Source organism: Diadema antillarum, unplaced genomic scaffold (genome assembly GCF_040938485.1).
Source record: "Diadema antillarum isolate AM-2024a unplaced genomic scaffold, OU_Dant_1.0 scf00000017, whole genome shotgun sequence".
Classification (NCBI taxonomy): Eukaryota; Metazoa; Echinodermata; class Echinoidea; order Diadematoida; family Diadematidae; genus Diadema; species Diadema antillarum.
The window spans coordinates 625,766-644,626 of record NW_027270906.1 but is presented as its reverse complement, the minus strand read 5'-3'; the positions used below and the strand labels follow the sequence as shown (position 1 = coordinate 644,626).

Below are 18,861 nucleotides of genomic sequence, written 5' to 3'. Positions count from 1 at the left end.
AATAAAACTGCATTTTTGACTCTCTGCTACTTTTTGTTTGAAAAGCTGACACACCCATAGACACCCAGTTTATGACATCACCAGAGCTTGAAAAAAAATCCTTGAGATGTTTGAGAAGTCAAACATAATAGATTGTGCTTCTCTTTGGGCAGCAAATAATGACCTCTGAGGAATTTTGTTCATACAAGCCTCTAAAAGAGACAATTTGAATTGTCAATGGAAGTACGGTAAGTTTTGTGCCATTTACTTTAATACCACAAGTATATTTAGCAAAGTACCACATTGCAATTAAGGGGGGGGGGGGGGGAGCCACCTTCAACTCTCCTTAAAAAAAAACAAAAAAAAAACCAGATAAAATAAAACTACTAATAAACAATGTATACAAATTTTGAATGTGTGTATTGTTTGCATGTGCATAGGAGAACCAAATTTGTATAGATACGAAACTAATTAATGCTTGACCTACCTATCTCTTGAATCTGTGCTACCTCTTTGGGCTGTACTCTGTGATATTCTGGTGGTTTGTCTTCTCCTCCAACCACCGCTGGACATCAGGATTGACCTCTAGCTCAAGGGTCACTTCTTGGAAGACTTTACTCACTGATGTCTGAGAATTAAAATGTAAAAATCTAGTAACAATCACCAAAACAAGTATGATACACAACGACAAAACCACTTGAGGAGAACTTACTTATTTATACAGATATTATCTGTATCATGTGTTTAGAATTGACGAGATACATGTGCATCAAACTTCCACGCAAGACATTGCATTGTAATTTCTTTAAGTTGAGAGAGGGGAAGATGAAACGAGATGACATTCTACACTGCTGCACAGTAATAGAACACAATGGTGACTTTTTCTTTAGTAGTACAGTCAGTTGTAGTTGCTTCTCATGAAATTACATATGCTGCAAAACAAAAAATATTCATGGCATGAAATTTTTGCAAATTGGAGCCCATGGCCATATTTACAGCATGAAATTTTGGCGAATTGCCGCTGGCATTCAATGCATGTAGTGCAGACAAGAACTTCTGTGTGCATTTTAAATTCTGCTAATCTTGGCTCTTGCAAATTCTTGAAATTAGAATGCATTCCATTATTTCTGGTTTTACAATTGAATTTACAGTAACCCGACAACATAAAATGGAGACTCACCTCTTGAAAGCCAAGCTTTTTGAAGAGCTGGAGACTAACTGTGTTCTTCTCTCCAATCTTTGCCACATATTTCTTCACCTTTAAGAATCTAACACCTGCCATCATACAACAGGAAATAATATTACAGAAACAAATTGCAGTAGGATTTATAATGTGCAATAACTATCAGCACTGATAGATTATACACATTGCTGCCAAAAACACAGATAATGCATAACATATATGCCTTTGCAATATGTGACAGTGCACCTCAAAACAAACAAAAAGTCGCCAGACATGAATTTTTAGTTAAGACCATATTCTGAAAGGGCAGACTTTAAGCTTTAAAATGATGTATAACTCAAATCAAATGGACTCTCCTAACCTATTTTAATATTGGAAAGAAAGCACAACCTCAGGAAAAGTGTGAACTGAGAAAAGAGGCTCTGAAGTGCAGTGTCTATTCAAGCGCTTAATCTTTACCAAACCGTGCTGGCTGTGCGATGAATGGGACAAAACACAGGAAGTAAACCACCGGAGTAACAACAATGAAGGGATTATTAGATTAAACTGAAATTAAGCATGCCTCATTAACACATTCTGTCCATAATTAATGCCAACTTTCAAAGCAGTAGCTCTATCCTTTCAAAAGTTATTAGAGTTGAAAGTGAAGAGTGTGGACAAGGTTTTTCAGAAATGAAAAAGGGATTCTGAAGACACACCTAATCACACTATTCTATCAAAAATGTTCGAGATAAACTGCTAAAAAACGCACTTTCCTGCCCGTTTTATGATACCAAATTTTAGCATAATGTAAAAGAAGACCTGCTCTTTCAGAAAATATGAAAAATTCAAGTTCGGCTAGGTTGACCCATTTCCCTTATTTTCAGTCCTCACGCAAAATCAGTGTGTGCGACTTTATGTTCGTTTTGAGGTGCACGGTCACATATATTGTTCAATCTAAATGTGAAGAAACCTTTAAAACATTTGCTAATATTCAAACAGTTCAAGAACTCTACATAACATGAAATTTGTGTGTATCTGTCTGTACACATGGACTTAAACATGGTGTTACCTCAAACCTCTACTCCTTTTATACCACCATGCAAACTTTCAAACAAACACATACAATTTGTGAGTTAATGTAAAGCTATTTAAGCCCTTTGTCTTAATCTTTTAATACCAGTGAACACACAGAGCCTTTCAGAATATTTCCTGAACTCTTCTCTTTGTGCAATTTTCAGCCAAGGTTTGTTGCTTACTCTCTGTGTCAATTCTTCCTGTACTACTGCAATTGCTTGTGCCCTCCTCTTCCCTTTCACTGCTAATACACTCCCCTACCACAGAAAATTAAGCAATTTGTCCACTATCCATTCACACAATTATTTAAAGGTCTTGTTTACCATTTGGAGCAGTGATTTAAAAAATGTTCACATTTGATGCATGTGTGTAGGTCAATTGTATCATAAAACATCCTACCATATAAAAATTTTGCAATAAAACATAAAATATTTAAGGAGATAAACCGTAACTGTAGACGGTTTAGTTTGGAAACATTTTTATTATAACCATTGTTCACATTTTGAATATTTAACAATACTTAACATTGATTATACAAATTCAAATTTTTACATAGGCGGTGTCTATCCCTAACTCACAGTTTAGAACTATTTTAAAGCACTAATGCTGGGTTTTTATTTTATCTGCAAATGGTAAATTATGCCTTTAATCTATGAACCACTCATGTTTTAAGTTGTCAATAGATCAGTGAGGCATCATATCTACTGACCATAGTGCATCATGACTAGAATAGCCTCCTTTCCAATTCCCTTTCCTCTGCAGGCCTGTTCTGGGGAGAGAAAAAAAGAGAAGATAAAATAGATAAGTAAAGATACATTCATATCATGTTCCGATTCATGTACATCTTTTAATCAACAACCAAGTTTAAAAACTGACTACGAAGGCAAGGGGTCAAGCTTCCACAAGCCTATTTGGGCCTGATTAGTCGACTGAATAACAGACCTACCCAAATACATTAATTCAACCAATAGTATTGTTTCTTCTTCCACGAACATACCAAGAGTGTTTATAGCAAGTTTGAAGATGTTATCATATCCAGTAACAATTTCATTTTTAAATGCCAAATGTTGAAGACTGAAACTACTAGATATCAACTGTTGTATTATGAGTCTTCCCGGGATTACTTAGGGAAATGAGAGGAAAGGAGCAGAGCAACTAATGAGCTCACATTCATTAACCCATTGAGGACGGGCTGATTTGGCTACAACACGCATTTCCCATAGACACCTGCCTGAGTATACTTGGGACTCGTCCTCACCGGGTCAATATAAGACTAAACTAATGGACTGGTTTGGAATCATAATCAAATCACATGCATACTATCCACAGATTGTTCTTGATATTCAGAAAGCTTGCCCAACAGGACAACTACAACTATGCATACAAACATTCATGTAGTGAAAAACACATTTATGGGAACATGTTGTAGACAAGTTTGGTACAAGGTTCTATGGGAGGAATCTATTAATTTGATGGTTCGTAGCAGTATAGTGACATTTTTTGATGCGTGTGAGCACTGCAGTCAATGGAAGTATTTGAATGGAGAACAATGATCTACTCAATATATTTTGCAAGGTTTTCATTTTGCAAATTTTGTGAGTACGATGCTAATTGTGAAATTAACAGCAAGCTAAAATATAAACTCTGAAGCGTACATAAATGCAACGTACATTTCTCCTTTCATGTACTGTACTCTACGATTGCGAATATAACCACCCTCAAAATTGCAGGAAAGTCCCGATACATGAAAAATCCCCCTCGCTATTTATATGGCATATGCAGTTACTGTAGTCAGTGTAGTGTATCACTGTGGCAAGCTAAGGTTACAGAGCTAACACTCACCTGCAACCATAATTTCAATCTCAGCTGACGATGTATCTTCTGATACATTGAAGAACAAATTCACATCCCCACACATAGCATCTATAAACCAAAAATAATGGCAATATTCAGCAATACTGACTATATGTAATATTCGCTGATTTGAGGCTTGTAACAGATCATTAAGCTTCCACATTGGCAATACAGAGGAGATACAAACATGTACACCTAAAATCCATTTAAAAATTTGCTCGAAATTTCTGAAATAACAGCTGTGAGCTCTACCTTAAAGGACAAGTTCACCTTCATATACATGTGGATGAAGTGAGGGCAACAATATTAGTAGAACATATCAGTGAAAGTTTGGGGAAAATCCGACAATCCGTTCAAAAGTTATGAATTTTTAAAGTATCTGTGCAATAACTGCTGGAGGAGAAGACTACTACAGTGCATGATGTCACATGCGTACAACAATATAAGAAAAATAAAAAGAGAATTTCACAAAACTTGACTTTTTGAATAAAGTGCACATTTCTTCAACATGTTACTGACTTATGTTAGGGGTAATATTATTTCCCCTGACTTCTGAAAGAGAGAAATGGAATGTTCTTTTATTATGTGAGAAAAGTGAGAATATCTTGAATTTTTTAAAATACTTTCTTTATATAGTTGTACTCATATGACATCACAAGCTATAGTAGTCTTCTCATCCAGCCGTGACTGAGCAGAAACTTCAAAAATTCATAACTTTTGAACGCATTGTCCGATTTTCCTCAAACTCTCACTGATGTGTTCTACTAATATCGCTGCATTCACTCAACCCACATGTCTATGAAGGTGAACTTGTCCTTTAACCCTTTAAAGCCCAAGGGGGGGGGGGGGGGCACATTGTGCCCCCCCTACCAGATTTTCGTTTGCCACTCCTTCGTCCTTAATCCGATTTCAACCAAATTTGGTGACTTTTCCTAAAATCTTACTGCGAACATTTTGATATATAATTTAGCTATATTTGACGTTGCTGGTTTCCATGGCAACCATAAACTGACAACCATGTCAGTCAGATTTTGCATCTTTTTTCTGTTCCCATTTCATTTTACAGCATTACAGTGTATGAAATGGGTGTTTCTTGGCTGAAATTTGTTGAAGAAGCAAAATTTGAAGTAATCATGGTCCTGGAAAGTTTTTCTTGTTATTTCCTTTGTTTTTATGTGACAAAGGCATAAAACAATAGATATAATAGAAATAATTGAAAGCAATAATATTTTCTACAGATTGCCCTTATATTTTGAGTTATTTTGATTCCTTCACCCAAGTTATGCCTCTAATATCATTATTTTATAATATTTTCAATTTGCAATCTCAAAATTCCACTATTATGCAAATATGAAATGTCATAACTATACATGTACCCATCCCAAACATTTCATCTCAGGTCTCATAATGTATCGCTATGTTGATATGAATAGCGCCCCCATGTGGTGACTTTGAGAAATTTCAAACATCACAAATAATAAAATTCCACTTGCTTATCATTTGTGGCAAATATGAAAATGATTGGTCTATAATAAGACATATATAATGGGGATAAAGAAATTATACCGAAAAATCATGTTTTTAGCATATTTCCTATGTATTTCTTTATATTTTTGTAAATAGCGCCCTCCATGGGTGACCTTGTGAAAATTCAAATGTACGGTCAGGTAGAGTATGAGTTACTCTACCCACGTGCCAAATATGATGATGATACATCAAATAATAAAAAAGTTATATAGGGGGGGCACAATGTGCCCCCCCCTTGGGCCTGCGAGGGGTCAAAATAGCTTGGGCTTAATAGGGTTAACTTTTTGTCCATCACACAGTTAGACAGAGCTCTCGGTGATAACGACTTATAAACTAGATCAAGAAAGGACTAGACTAGCTCATTATATTACATAGAATTTAGACTCACTGCCCTATTCAGTTTGTCAATAGCATATTCAAGAACAATCCTTTAACAGCAGGCAAGTTCTTGTGTGCATGTTGGTTTTCAAAATACTATACCAGCCCTCCAAAATTGTTAGTGCTACTCGCATGGCACATAAATGTTCTCATACTTGTAGTCTGACACAAGGCTATCTTGTATCTAAAGTCACTCATCCAGTACGCAGCTTGAAGAATTTCAATAAAACTCACCGATTTCATTTTCTCCTCCTTCCCACTTGCATCTGTCCAGTAATATGAATGTGCATTCTGATAAGAGTTGAAACAATGAAAAACGATGCCATTATTTTGTTGCTTGCAAACATTATTAAATCCTGAATTACTCATGAACAAAAATATCAGTGACAAAAAGATATTATCAACAATTCATGAATAATTGACACATAGTGATTCACCCAGAAATAAAAGGGCCTCACACAAAGATCTTTTTTTTTCTCTCCTCCTTCCCCCCCCCCCCCCATTTTCCCCCTTTGTACTGCAAAGCTGAATTGATAACATGACCAGTGTACAGTGCACTCCCGTTATAACGAACACGGTTATAACGAAATTCCGGTTACAACGAAATAAAATTTAGGGCCGCAACATTATCAACTCTATGTATTTTTATTGTTTATTCATTCGGTTATAACGAAATTTCGTTATAACGAAAGAAAACTGCCGGTCCCGAGGACTTCGTTATAACGGGAGTCCACTGTATTGACTCAATATCAAATTGTACTTGTTTTGTTTCAGATCATATAATATATACATTATGTTATTCTGCCATTATTTCTATACTATGTACATACTTTGTGAAATTGATTGTAATTCAGCCTTGGGCTGCAATTAATGATTTTACTGGATGAAATAAAGGTACCCTTCGTCAATCAAATCAATCAATCAATCATTCAATCAATCAATCAATATCGTCTGCTAAGATCACAAAATATTAGTCACAAATTAAAGCAGCAACATATTCCTGATGTGGAAGCAGGATGAAATAACAGGAATAAAAAGTTGTTATCAGACATATCAAAAACTGTCAAAGGATTTGTTGTGTTCCCTCTTACCACACTTGAGATACTTATAATTTCTGTATTTCATGTGGCAGTAGGGGAAAAGGGGGCTGAAAGACTCCATTCAAATCAAACCCAGTACAGATCACCAGAACATAGGAGACCAAAGCACAAACAACAGGCAAGATCTGATATCCAAACTGACTGAATCATTGACTATCTGAATTACCTATGTATGATGATGCCCTGTGAGTAAAAGACTTGTACAGGGCCATTCAACGGGTCTAATTCTGAGCCCGGACAGTTCAATTTGATGTATAGAACCACGGGGTGGTCAGTTCATGTCGTCTGGATTTACCTAAATTTATTAAACTTCAGTTTCCCATGGGCAATGAGCCTACACTTGAAGGCATTAACTGATGATGCTTCCATAGTATCTGCAGAAAGGCTGTTCCAGGAGTTCATCATTCTCTGGCTGAAGAGTGTAACCTCTTTCTAGTATGCCGTTCCTAAAAAAACCTCCATATTTTCACTTCCTGAATCTTTTCCTTTGGTTTATTCTGTCTTTGTGTTAACTCATTGTGTGACATTTATCCCAGAAGAGAGCCTGAAACAAATACTCACACAAGTCACATTAACATCACTATCATAATCCTGTATTAGAAGGAGACTCCTGTATGTGGAGAGCTCTGTGGGTCATTCAATCCTTTCGAAAAAAAATGCGAGTTTAAAAAAAAATAACAATAATTCAGTGTAACGGGTATTATCATTTATCTCAGCTACACTGTTATCCTGGATGACTGAGGCACACACTTTGGGTGTTCTCCAGTGAATTTACGACTGACAAGGGGGGGGGGGGTGATGGAAAGAAATACCACTCTACAATGTATTTGAAAAGTGTAATATTGAGTGACACACAGTGCAGTTATTAAAATGTTCACAGAGCCTCACTCAGCCAAGAGTTTTAAATTTTGAGCAGTGCACCACCATACACAGTGTACTACTCCTTGCAGAGTGCTAGGCTTACTGTTTTCATCAAGATGCCAGCTCTCCTGCATCTGGTATTCCTCCTCCAGGGTGAGAGGTTCAGAGGCTGTCAACTCCTGAAGCTCACTCGACTGCATCCAGTCATGATACCTGCAAACGATACAAAAATTCAATCACAATCCACCTGATATGTTCTTCTCTTTTCATCTTCACATTTTAGTTTGTCTTTGTCTCACTACCATATATTCCATCTGTTCTCCTTACCAGTCTCCTTACTTTCCTTTTCCATCGCTCATTTATTCTTCTTCCTCCTTTATGTTGGTTTTTTCCCTCTCTTCTTTGTCATTTCATCCTTGCAAAGAAAAAAAACAATGCCTTTGTCAATCAAAATATTTAATATGTGACCGTGCATCACAAAACGAACAAAAAGTCGCACACACTGATTTTGCGTGAGGACTGAAAATAAGTGAAATGGGTCAACCTAGCCGATCTTGATTTTTTCATATTTTCTGAAAGAGCAAGTCTTCTTTTACATTATGCTAAAATTTGGGTTCATAAAACGGGTGGGAAAGTGATTTTTAGCAGTTTATCTCGATCATTTTTTGATAGAATAGTGTGATTAGGTGTGTCTTTAGAGTCCCTGTTTCAATTCTGAAAAACCTTGTCCACTTTCTTCACTTTCAACTCTAATAACTTTTGAAAGGATAGTGCTACTGCTTTGAAAGTTGGTATTTATTATGGACAGAATGTGTTAATGAGGCATGCTTAATTTCAGTTTAATTTGATAATCTTTTCATTGTTATTACTCAAGTGGTTTACTTCCTGTTTTTTGTCCCATTCATCGCACAGCCAGCACGGTTTGGTAAAGATTAATCGCTTGAATAGACACTGTACTTCAGAGCCTTTTTTTCTCAGTTCACACTTTTCCTGAGTTTGTGCTTTCTTTCCTATATTTAGATAGGTTAGGAGAGTCCATTTGATTTGAGTTATACATCATTTTAAAGCTTAAAGGTTGCTCTTTCAGAATATGGTCATAACTGAAAATTCATTTCTGGCGACTTTTTGTTTGCTTTGTGGTGCAGGGTCACATTCAGTATGTGATACTTGTATTCAAGTGCAAAAAGATACATGTATAAATATGTTTAGGATTAGCTCACACTGTTCATTAATTTACAAGAAGGCATGCTGGACTCTACATGATAATTAGAATAAAATTGGAAAATATATTGTAGTCATCACTCTCAAAGGCAGCCATAAGTCTGTGACAGACAGGGTGGGTGATGTAAAACTTGACAAACTAACCTTGGGACATGATACTCCTTGTATGGAACCAGGACCACACTGCTCCCAATGATACAGGTCGCTTCATTGATGCGCATCTTGACAATGAATCTATAAAAGCGACAGGATATTACAACAAGCAGTAAACACTGAATGTCTGTCTGTAAGGTTACAACAGTGCACAGAAAATAGTCTGATGTACAGTTATTAAGTTAACACAAGCCGTAATTCAATCACAAAGCCATCCCAATTTTGACTGCCTGCTACTTGTAAGAAACCTATAGGCTATACTACTCCTATCCTAGATCCTGTGTGAATGCTTTTGCGCACGGTCATTCGAACCTTGGCACGGGAGGTCAAACCTTGGTGCGGGCGCCGATACAGGTTGAATACAACTGATTAATGTGTAGGAGGTCTAATTTGTATCTAACTAGATATCTATACAACTATAGCACTAATTTACACCTGAATTATCTATAAAAAAAAAAAAAAAAAAAAAAAAAAAAAAAAAAAAAAAAAAAAATTGTTAGAGCTGGCATGGACCAAAGACCAAAAGACTCTCTGATCATTGCTAACCGAACATTTCAATAGTATTTGAACGACTACTTCTCTACATAATCTAAATTAGCACTGTGCATATACCATCCCATTGACTGTTTCATAGCAGTCGTTGATACTGCCCCTGGGCCCTGTTTTATGTAATTATATAAAACAGCCCAGTCGCTGTACAGCGACGCGACTGGGCTGTGTATACTAGACAGTAGACTTATGTTTTATGAAGACTACATTAGAGCTAGTGAATTTAATTGATTATATTTATATAACTGTTAGATATGTATTCAATTGATTCCTAAAACCCTATTTTTAAGTCGATGGCAGCCTGTGTATGTATCAAGGAAATTTATAATCGATTATATCTTTTGATATAACGGGGCCCTGGTGTCATTCATCCGTGTTTGACCATTACAACACTGCAACACTAGCCAACCGCAACAGCTTTTTTTTTTTTTAACAGGCAGGATGATATTATGCCATGGTCAGCTATCACGTTACTCATCACTATATAAATTTTAGTCCCACCTGTTTAAAATTGTGTTGTTCATTCGTGAGTCGGTACTTCAGGTCCGGCTTTGCCAGCTTTTATTCACAGTTTACCGTCCACTATAATAAATACCAGCTTACTCCTATTTCGTGCAAGGAAAAGAAGAATAAGAAAAAATACACTTACCTCGTACCATTTAACTTTCGGGGGACACTTGAGACTATTTGAGGTGATCCCACGTCTGGTTCATCCACGTCACCAGTCTCCGAATCGCGGTGAGTGTGCGAGTGCTAGTGCCATATGCGAGGCGGCGCGCGCGCGGCGGATTGGAGGGCCAGGGGGCGCGGCGCGGGCGGGCGGCAAGGAAGGATGTCCGACCCACCGCATCCGCCCCGCCCCTTTCGGTGGACGTCGTCTCGTCCTTTAATCATTGGAGGATTCCACCTCCCTGATGTAGGGGAGGTGAGCAACACACCAATACTAAAACTGTGAAAGCCCTGTTCTAAACCAAGTTCCACTTCATCTCCGCACCGGCTTTGATAAAATCAACACTCAATAACTCCTTGCAAAGGCTCCTTGTAAAGGAGAATTTCATGCGAAAAAATATAATGCATGAGAAGTCCCTGCGCTTGTTGCTATGGGAACGTGAGACAAGCTTTTAGAGCCGAACAGGGAGAGGGAGCGCATCACAATGAAAAAGGCACAACCCCCCCCCCCCCCCCACCTCCCATCATCGGCCCAGGGGCCTGTCTTATAAAGACTTGTGATAGAAATCAATCACAAGTTTTGTGTGTGCTGCAATGCAAGTTGCGATTGATTTGGGGACTTGTGATTGATTTGAAGGCTTTATAAGACGGGGCCCAGGTGTCGGCTTCACCAAAGTAGGTTCAACCCCTTCACACACCGTTCTCTTCTTGAAGACTTTTAAACCACCCCAGTTTTATACAGTTACCTTGAGACAGAAATTAAGTCCTTTTAGAAGAGCAATATCATGGAATGTTCGTCTAATAAAGTCGCTCATTAACTAAGTACGAAGATTACACAGTGAATTTCAAAGCTTAACTCATTTTCGCAGAAGATATATCGTCTGTCATATTCACGTGTAGGCCCTAAATGTAGGCCTAAATTAATTATTTGTAGCGAAGAAATGATTGATCAATCATTTAGTTATGAATAGGGCCTATAAAGGGGGAATATCATGTGATGAACAGTCTACCAAGTATAAGAGTGGCACAAAGTATTGTGTAATCAATCTTGATGAACTCCTTTACCACCACTTATAAGACAATCAGAGTGCGTGTAAAGATGTCACGATAACTTATGCAGTCTCCTAGTCGCACTGGGCCTGAGCGGTTAGATTCACGACAGAAACACTTCGCTGAGGCACTGCATCATGTAATTCGTGGATCATTTTGCTGTTTTTTTTTCTTAAGAGTGATGTTTTCCCTTCCCTTCACGTGACTGATAGCAGAAAAGTTACAGGAATGGGAAATTCAAGAATTTATAAACTTTACAGTTTCAGCTAACTTCTCGTAGCTAATTTTTAGGTTCTGGGTTCAACAATATTATCTAAAACACTCGTTTCAGATACCGTTATCATCAGCAATTTACGATAATTTTTCCGCTTACGAGATCCTTCCGCTACCCACAAACTGATTAAGAACCTGCACCCACTGTTTAAGATAGGTCTTATACATATAGCATGAATGATCGATGACTTGTAGGCCCTATAGTATTGCCTGGTCAGTTTAAAGGACCAGTCATTTAGCTGACCTATATTCCATCTGTAATTGGAGTATCACTGTTGGCCAAAATATAACGTATTTAAATAGAATAACACCGCAGACGCCCTTCATCGACGTAAGCCCCATACCCAAAGTGCCCCCCCCCCCCCTCCACCAAGACTGGTCAACCGATGATATCACAAAGTATGACCTCTCTCTTTTGACCGGACAAGACCTTGTCCTTTCATCATAAAAGATTCTCATCACACAACGGCCTCGGGCAAATTTAACAGCTGCCAAGTGGTATCAGGGATATGTATGAGGTTATGCTACGGCATTGCAAGGTTACTTACACTGTTCACAGTGAAATGGAAGGTTGTGGGTGATACGAATTTGGGCATTATATTCTGAGCTGTAGAACGAAAAAGACAACTCTTCAGGCTGCTACGATTGAGACTCAAATCATGGCGGAAAATGAGCATCTGGAAAGCAGGTAATGTAGAAATTTAACGTATGTTCACAGTCATAACTTAAACGATATAATTCCCCCATGATTACATACAAAACATGCATTGTGTAAGACATATAGTGTTGGCGAGAATTTTTTTAAGGGGGGGGGGAGGGGAGGTTGATGCAAAAGGAAAGTAGCTTGTTAGTAAACGCACTATCACTGAATGATTTACACTTATAGTATTTTCAGACTTGAAAGGGAATAAAGTGCATACACGTGGAAAATGAATTATTACAATGGTCATAATTATTGTTTCCGTCACTCAATATAACAAGTTGCGGGCATTGATGTAAGCAGGGAGGTTCGTCTCGATCACCTCGCTGATGTAAGTAAGGACCGCCACACCATTTCTGTTACAACGATTTTTGGCATCATGCATTCATGCATTCATGCTTACTATCATATTATGCAATCTCTTGTTGACAAAGTTTACAAATCCATGAAATCGTTTCTACTTGGACAAAAATAAGTATTATATACATCGCTCTTTGCTTGGATTTATGATAGTAAGATTACATAACAAGAAGATCATCAGTATCTGGATTTGTGAGAAACGATACCACGTGATAGTTTTCTCAAACATTACCTGTACATTGTACATTGATCCGCTTACTACTGATTTTAACAAGACGTTTTGCTCTCTTTAACTTTGATTGCTTGTTTGTAGTGGTTTTTATGACTATATTTATGTAACATGATTTTATATTTCATAAATATATATCAATTAATATCTAATACATAACTATTATTGTAATTTTATAATATGTACATATTTGTATTGAAAATGTTCTTTTTCTCTCTCTCTCTTTTCACAATAGGCATATCTCTTTTGATTTCTCTCTTTGTTTGCCATACTTTACACAGGTCACCAGGTTTAGAGAGTGGCAAGATTTGTGTCAATGGAGTCAAGCTATACTACGAGAGAGTTGGATCTGGAGAGCAGGTGCTACTGCTAATGCCAGGAGCCGTGGGTAAAGACATGTTAACACATCATTCGATGTCGTATTTTTGTCCTTCTTTCGTATGTCATGATATGTTCATTTTTGATTATTTCTCATATCAAAGTGTTTTTCCTATTCTCCATGTTTATTTCTTTCATTAATTTCCTCCCCTTCTCTGCCTCTCACTCTCCATCTCTCTCTCTCCCTCTCTCTACCTCTTTCGCCCGTCTCCTTCTCCTATATACTTAAAGATTTGTCGTCATGAAATATATTATGTATTTATCACATGAACATGTACTGAGAACTCCTGTTTATATGTCCGTGATTTGTGAATAATTGTCATATATACTTATTTTTGTTTATACAAGTGGAAAAATACAACTTACTGGAACTGAAACTGAAGCATTCACACCATGCGTCATCCTATTTATTACTCCATGCAGTATTTGTCGGGGTTTTTTGATCTAAAACTTTTCAATTTGAGCAATAGCAAAACTTATAAAGCATTACATTACTTGCATTCTGTATTTTGCTGAAAACTCCATACAACAATGGTGACACACACACACACTCTCTCTCTCTCTCTCTCTCTCTCAATGATGTTTCTTATTTTTAATATGATATGAATTATTGGGTTTGACTCGTAAACAAATACGTGGGTTTAAAGAAAAAACACACAGTGATATTAAGTCCTTTTCAGAATCCAATTATATATATATATATATATATATATATATATATAATATATATATATATATATATATATATATATATATATATATATATATTATTCCAAAGAATGTCTGAATAATGGGTACCGTTTTAAAACAAAATTTCTGCATTCAGGAATGAGAAAGTTAATATCAAAATGGAAAACTGAAATTTAAAGGTTTGTTATGAGTTAAAATGTTCATACACGTTGTCATGCGTGATTATCCATCAATTTCATTTCATACATTAAAATATTGAACATCTCTTGGTAATCAACATGGTCATCACTTTGTTAGACAGACGTTTTCAGATTATGAAGTACACATGCCTTCACATTCAATCTGTTTCATGAAATATAAATTGATCTTTTCCATCACAATCAAGCTTCGATTCGGTCAAGCTTTCAGCCCCAGCTTGATAATCTGAATCGAGAAATCTTCACTCTAGTGGCGTTCGATCCACGGGGCTACGGTTGGTCGAGACCACCAGGCCGAGACTTCCCCGAGGATTTTTTGCTGAGGGATGCTAGAGATGGAAGAGAACTCATGAGAGTAAGAATTCTATTGCCCCAACCGTACTTGGCATAACACTCATACATCTACGTACGCAGGTTCCTTTATCCGAAAATGAAATAGGGTTCGTCCGTCTGGAAATTAAAACACTTTTTTTTTCTCTCTTTCATTTTTCATTTTCGGATTAACGGACAGTTGACGAACCTTCGAAATAACAAAACTTCATGAGAGTAAGAATACAAACTATTGGCAATCGTGATGGCATAACACTATATGGTATACAATAATACTACGAGGTTCCGTTAATTCAAAAATGAAATAAGGTTTGTTCGACCGGAAAACTAAAACGAACCTATTTTGTCGGATTAATGAACCTTTGGAATAATGAATTAACCTTCGGAGAAATAATCTGCTACCATAATCTGTCTATGCATGCTGATTTTGATATCTATTTATTTCTTTGTTCGTTTCAATATTAAACGATTACTCGGTACAATAGCTGAAGGAAATTGCGAAAAGTTGAGAACAAGTACTCGCGCGAGAGAGAGAATGAACGGAATATATAGTTTTCTAATTATTGTTCGCCTAAGAGGGGACCCATCACAGAAAGTATAGGTTTACCTGTCATGTATTATGCAAAATCACAAACGATCATAGTGGATAACGGATTACAAAGTAAATCTGTGAAGAGACAAGGAAACAAAAATATTTCTCTAACAAAAATAGACCAAATTGATGTTTGGAAAATAAGTCCACTGTCCCTTTCAGCTCACATTGTTACGTCCCTAGGAATGAGATAGCTGAAAAAGGAGCAAACGAAAGTACATTTTTTTGCTGTCATTCTTTTGTAATTGATATTTTTTCACATCCAAAGTAGGCCTGAAGGTTCGATTGCGAAAGCAAAAAAGAAAGTATAGTTAGGTGTTTCTCTCTCTCTCTCTCTCTCCCCCCTTGTTTGGTCTTCTTCCGTGGTATTCAGGTACATATCCAGGCTGTGGTTGTCATGCATTTTGCAGTGATATGTAAAGATAATTATACAGAAATTAGTACATATTTTGAGGTAACAGAAATTAGAAATATGGGTATATGTTTATAGAACTGCTCAGAAAGAAAAATATTGTTGGCGAATGAGGAGGGTTAAAATGTCAGAAATGGATATTGATTTTTTTACACTCTTATCTATATCTATATCTATATCTATATCTATATCTAACGAAGAATAAACCGGTAATGCAATATTTCGCCAGTATAAAGAAAGAATGAGTTTATTGAGCAACTCAAATTTTCGGTGGCTTCCATCCACCCTCTTCAGGAGACTCCTGAAGAAGGTGGATGGAAGTTGCTCAATAAACTCATTCTTTCTTTATATTGGCGAAATATTGCATTACCGGTTTATTCTTCGTTACATTGGAGCCAATAAGTGAATTCGCAACATGTTTATATCTATATCTATATAATTATATGTATATATAATGTACATATATATATATATATATATATATATATATGTATATATATGTAACACAGTAATAAAGAAGGGTTATATATGGTTGTGCCCTCCAAGGAGTATGTCCCCTTTGCATTCACATTGTTTGAGAAAATAAGTCTGTCGATAGCTAAGTTAGTGTTGGAAATACCGATACAATTCTGATCAGACAGCCAATACAATATATTTCTATACTTGCTCTTGTAGACCTCTCTATGAAATTTCTTGCAACATTGTTGTATATAGTGTATATAAGTGAGCATATTTTGTAGTTCAGCAGTGTTACATCCATTTAAAACAGTAATGATTTGTTTTCGTAGCAGTAGGACTAGCCCTCTCCCCATCCCCTGCCTGAGTTGTGGTTAAAGCCCCCTGTCTCTTATCTTCCTTCCTGTTTATCTTTGTGGTCATCGCTCTACTGGTGGAGGGCAGTGCAGAGTGCTGTGTTGTTATCTTTTATGTCTTTCTTGGAAAATTTAGGGGAAAAAGGGGATGGAGACCACTGGGGCTGGAGAATATATAGCAGATGTAAAATATCGAGACTCTCTCTCTCAATTCTGGTACCAGTGAGGCAGCATGTCAGTGCAAGAAATGTGGGGTGGTTCTGTTTGAAAGGAGTCTATAACTAGTGGCTTCGACCTGTAAATATGTCATTATTATACCTGTACTGTATAGTTTCTGGTGGTTTATTTGTGATTACCGACCTGCTTGGTTTGTGAACTGGCGAAGGAAGGAGAAACTACCTCGGACGACATCGCTTGTATATAAACGCCCTTCAGACCTGAGACTAAAAAATCACCTTGCCCTCTTTCGCTATACTCGTCCCAAATCATCATATGTGTGAAAGATATGTGGGCACATCACGTTATATCGTCTTCACCATTTGTATCCTGCTTGCTGTGCGTTGGAAATTGTGTCCTACTTCGGAATCGCAGTTAATGGAAATGGAAAGTATCAGCTTTATGGATGGCTATGACTGTGTTTGTACTGTTTACCGGAGCTAATCAACCCAAGTGAAAGTGCATTGGTGTATGGTCGCAGAGTGCCACCAGTCGCGTGAATCTTGTGTCATTGGATCCCCAGCACTGAACCGGTCCCGCGGTGAGGAGAGCTTTATGTTTGACACTAGTCATCGGCGATATAGTACAGAAATCTGCCGCGTGGACTGTGGAGGACTCTCTATGAGAATGTGAGTCATATGTGCCTTATAATTATATTACATGATCACTGGTTATTGTGTATGAGCCCCGTTGTACTATACAAATGTGTAGTATAATGTATATAAATGTAGACAAGTGAGGTTAATGTCATATCCCTTCTGAGATTCTTGTAGTATATGGATTGTACGTTGTGGGAGTAGTCAAACACATTTGGGACCTGACGGTATTGTGTAAGATACAGGAAAAAGAGTTCCAAAGGACTGCAATAATCCTCTGCATGGAAAAATCGGATATTGATTTCTGTCATGTTATATGTCACTCAAAATTTGTGTATAAAATGATCCTGTAGTACCCTCAATGGATGAAATATTAAGTTAAAGTGCACAAACAAATGCACGTTCACGATTCTGAGCATTTAAACTTGACACATGAACCGCTAGAGGCCTGTGAAGTGGCCAAAACTGTTTTATACACTAGTACACTCTGAGCTTAGTATAGTTCGACATGCCGGTGATACAAGAAGTTTCTTAATGTATGTTGTGATGTTATAAGAAAAGCTTGTAATTGCTTACTGGCTCCATTATCATTACTCTATGTATTAAACCACATTTATGAGTTAAATTGGTGTTCAATCGATTCCTAATTGTGGAGTGACGTGTCTTGTAAGAAGAGCTATCCCTGATACGAACATAAATAACGGTCGCGTTACATTGGTGGCAGCGGTGGGATAGCTCGCTACGAGGCACCTTTTGGAGCACTATTTTGTCATAGTGGTAAGAGTAGGTACGTGATAATGTCCTTGAGACACAGTGCAACACTGGATGGAAGTCCTGGCATTGAAGGGGGGTCAGAGGGGTGGCATATTGTTGATGAATGCACTAGCAGCCCTAACCCATTTGCACCCTCATCTGAGTTGCTAGGTAATCTGGGAGCCTGTGTCCAGGGGGATGGCTCCGACCATGGTATGATTAGATCAAGGGTCACCTCTACGCAGCCATTTGTTAAGCCAGTTCCCATGTCCCCTAACAACCCATTTCTCCCAGAGCTGATGGACAGATCTGGAACAGCCTGGCGCAGGGCGACCAATTTTCAACAGAATGAGGCGGCAACTTCTGCTTCCTTCAAGCCAATTCCGTGGGAACATAACAGACGGCAAGAGGCGTTTGCAAGGCCAGATCTACCAGGACATAGTGGCATTGCTGCACATGTCGACGGCGTCTCTGGTATACGTCCTGGTCCGTTTGATGGGTCAACGTCGTGGGATGACTATCGAGTCCAGTTCGAAGTGATTGCAGAGCTCCATCAATGGAGCCTCCCTGTGATGGCCATGTGTCTTGCGGCAAGCCTTAAAGGAGAAGCACAGGCTGTGTTGACCGATTTAGATTGTCGTGAGCGGAAGGACTACCATCAGCTGGCCAGAGCTTTGTCAAGGCGGTTCAGTCCAGAGCACCAGACGGAGGTTTTCCGTATCCAGTTGAAAAACCGGGTGCGA

General features: G+C 37.7%; 1 protein-coding gene across 1 annotated transcript; it reads right to left on the bottom strand.

The window, feature by feature from the left end:
- Positions 1 to 484: 484 nt before the first annotated feature.
- On the bottom strand, positions 485 to 10,598 carry LOC139726180 (N-acetyltransferase 9-like protein). Its single transcript, XM_071637256.1, has 8 exons — positions 10,511 to 10,598; positions 9,304 to 9,393; positions 8,042 to 8,151; positions 6,212 to 6,268; positions 4,061 to 4,141; positions 2,928 to 2,987; positions 1,160 to 1,254; positions 485 to 607 (listed from the first exon to the last, which is right to left on the bottom strand). The coding sequence occupies exons 2-8, from the start codon at positions 9,378 to 9,380 to the stop codon at positions 485 to 487; spliced, it is 603 nt and encodes a 200-aa protein (XP_071493357.1). The 5' UTR covers positions 9,381 to 9,393; positions 10,511 to 10,598.
- Between the last annotated feature and the right edge of the window lie 8,263 nt (positions 10,599 to 18,861).

Bases quoted from the DNA above. Each gene is read 5' to 3' on its own strand.
- LOC139726180 (XM_071637256.1), bottom strand. From the start codon at position 9,380: ATGCGCATCAATGAAGCGACCTGTATCATTGGGAGCAGTGTGGTCCTG. The intron at 4,142-6,211 runs GTGAGTTTTATT...TTTGGTTTATAG, and splicing joins AGGAGGAGAAAATGAAATCG to ATGCTATGTGTGGGGATGTG. The intron at 2,988-4,060 runs GTGAGTGTTAGC...TTCTCTCCCCAG, and splicing joins GATTGAAATTATGGTTGCAG to AACAGGCCTGCAGAGGAAAG.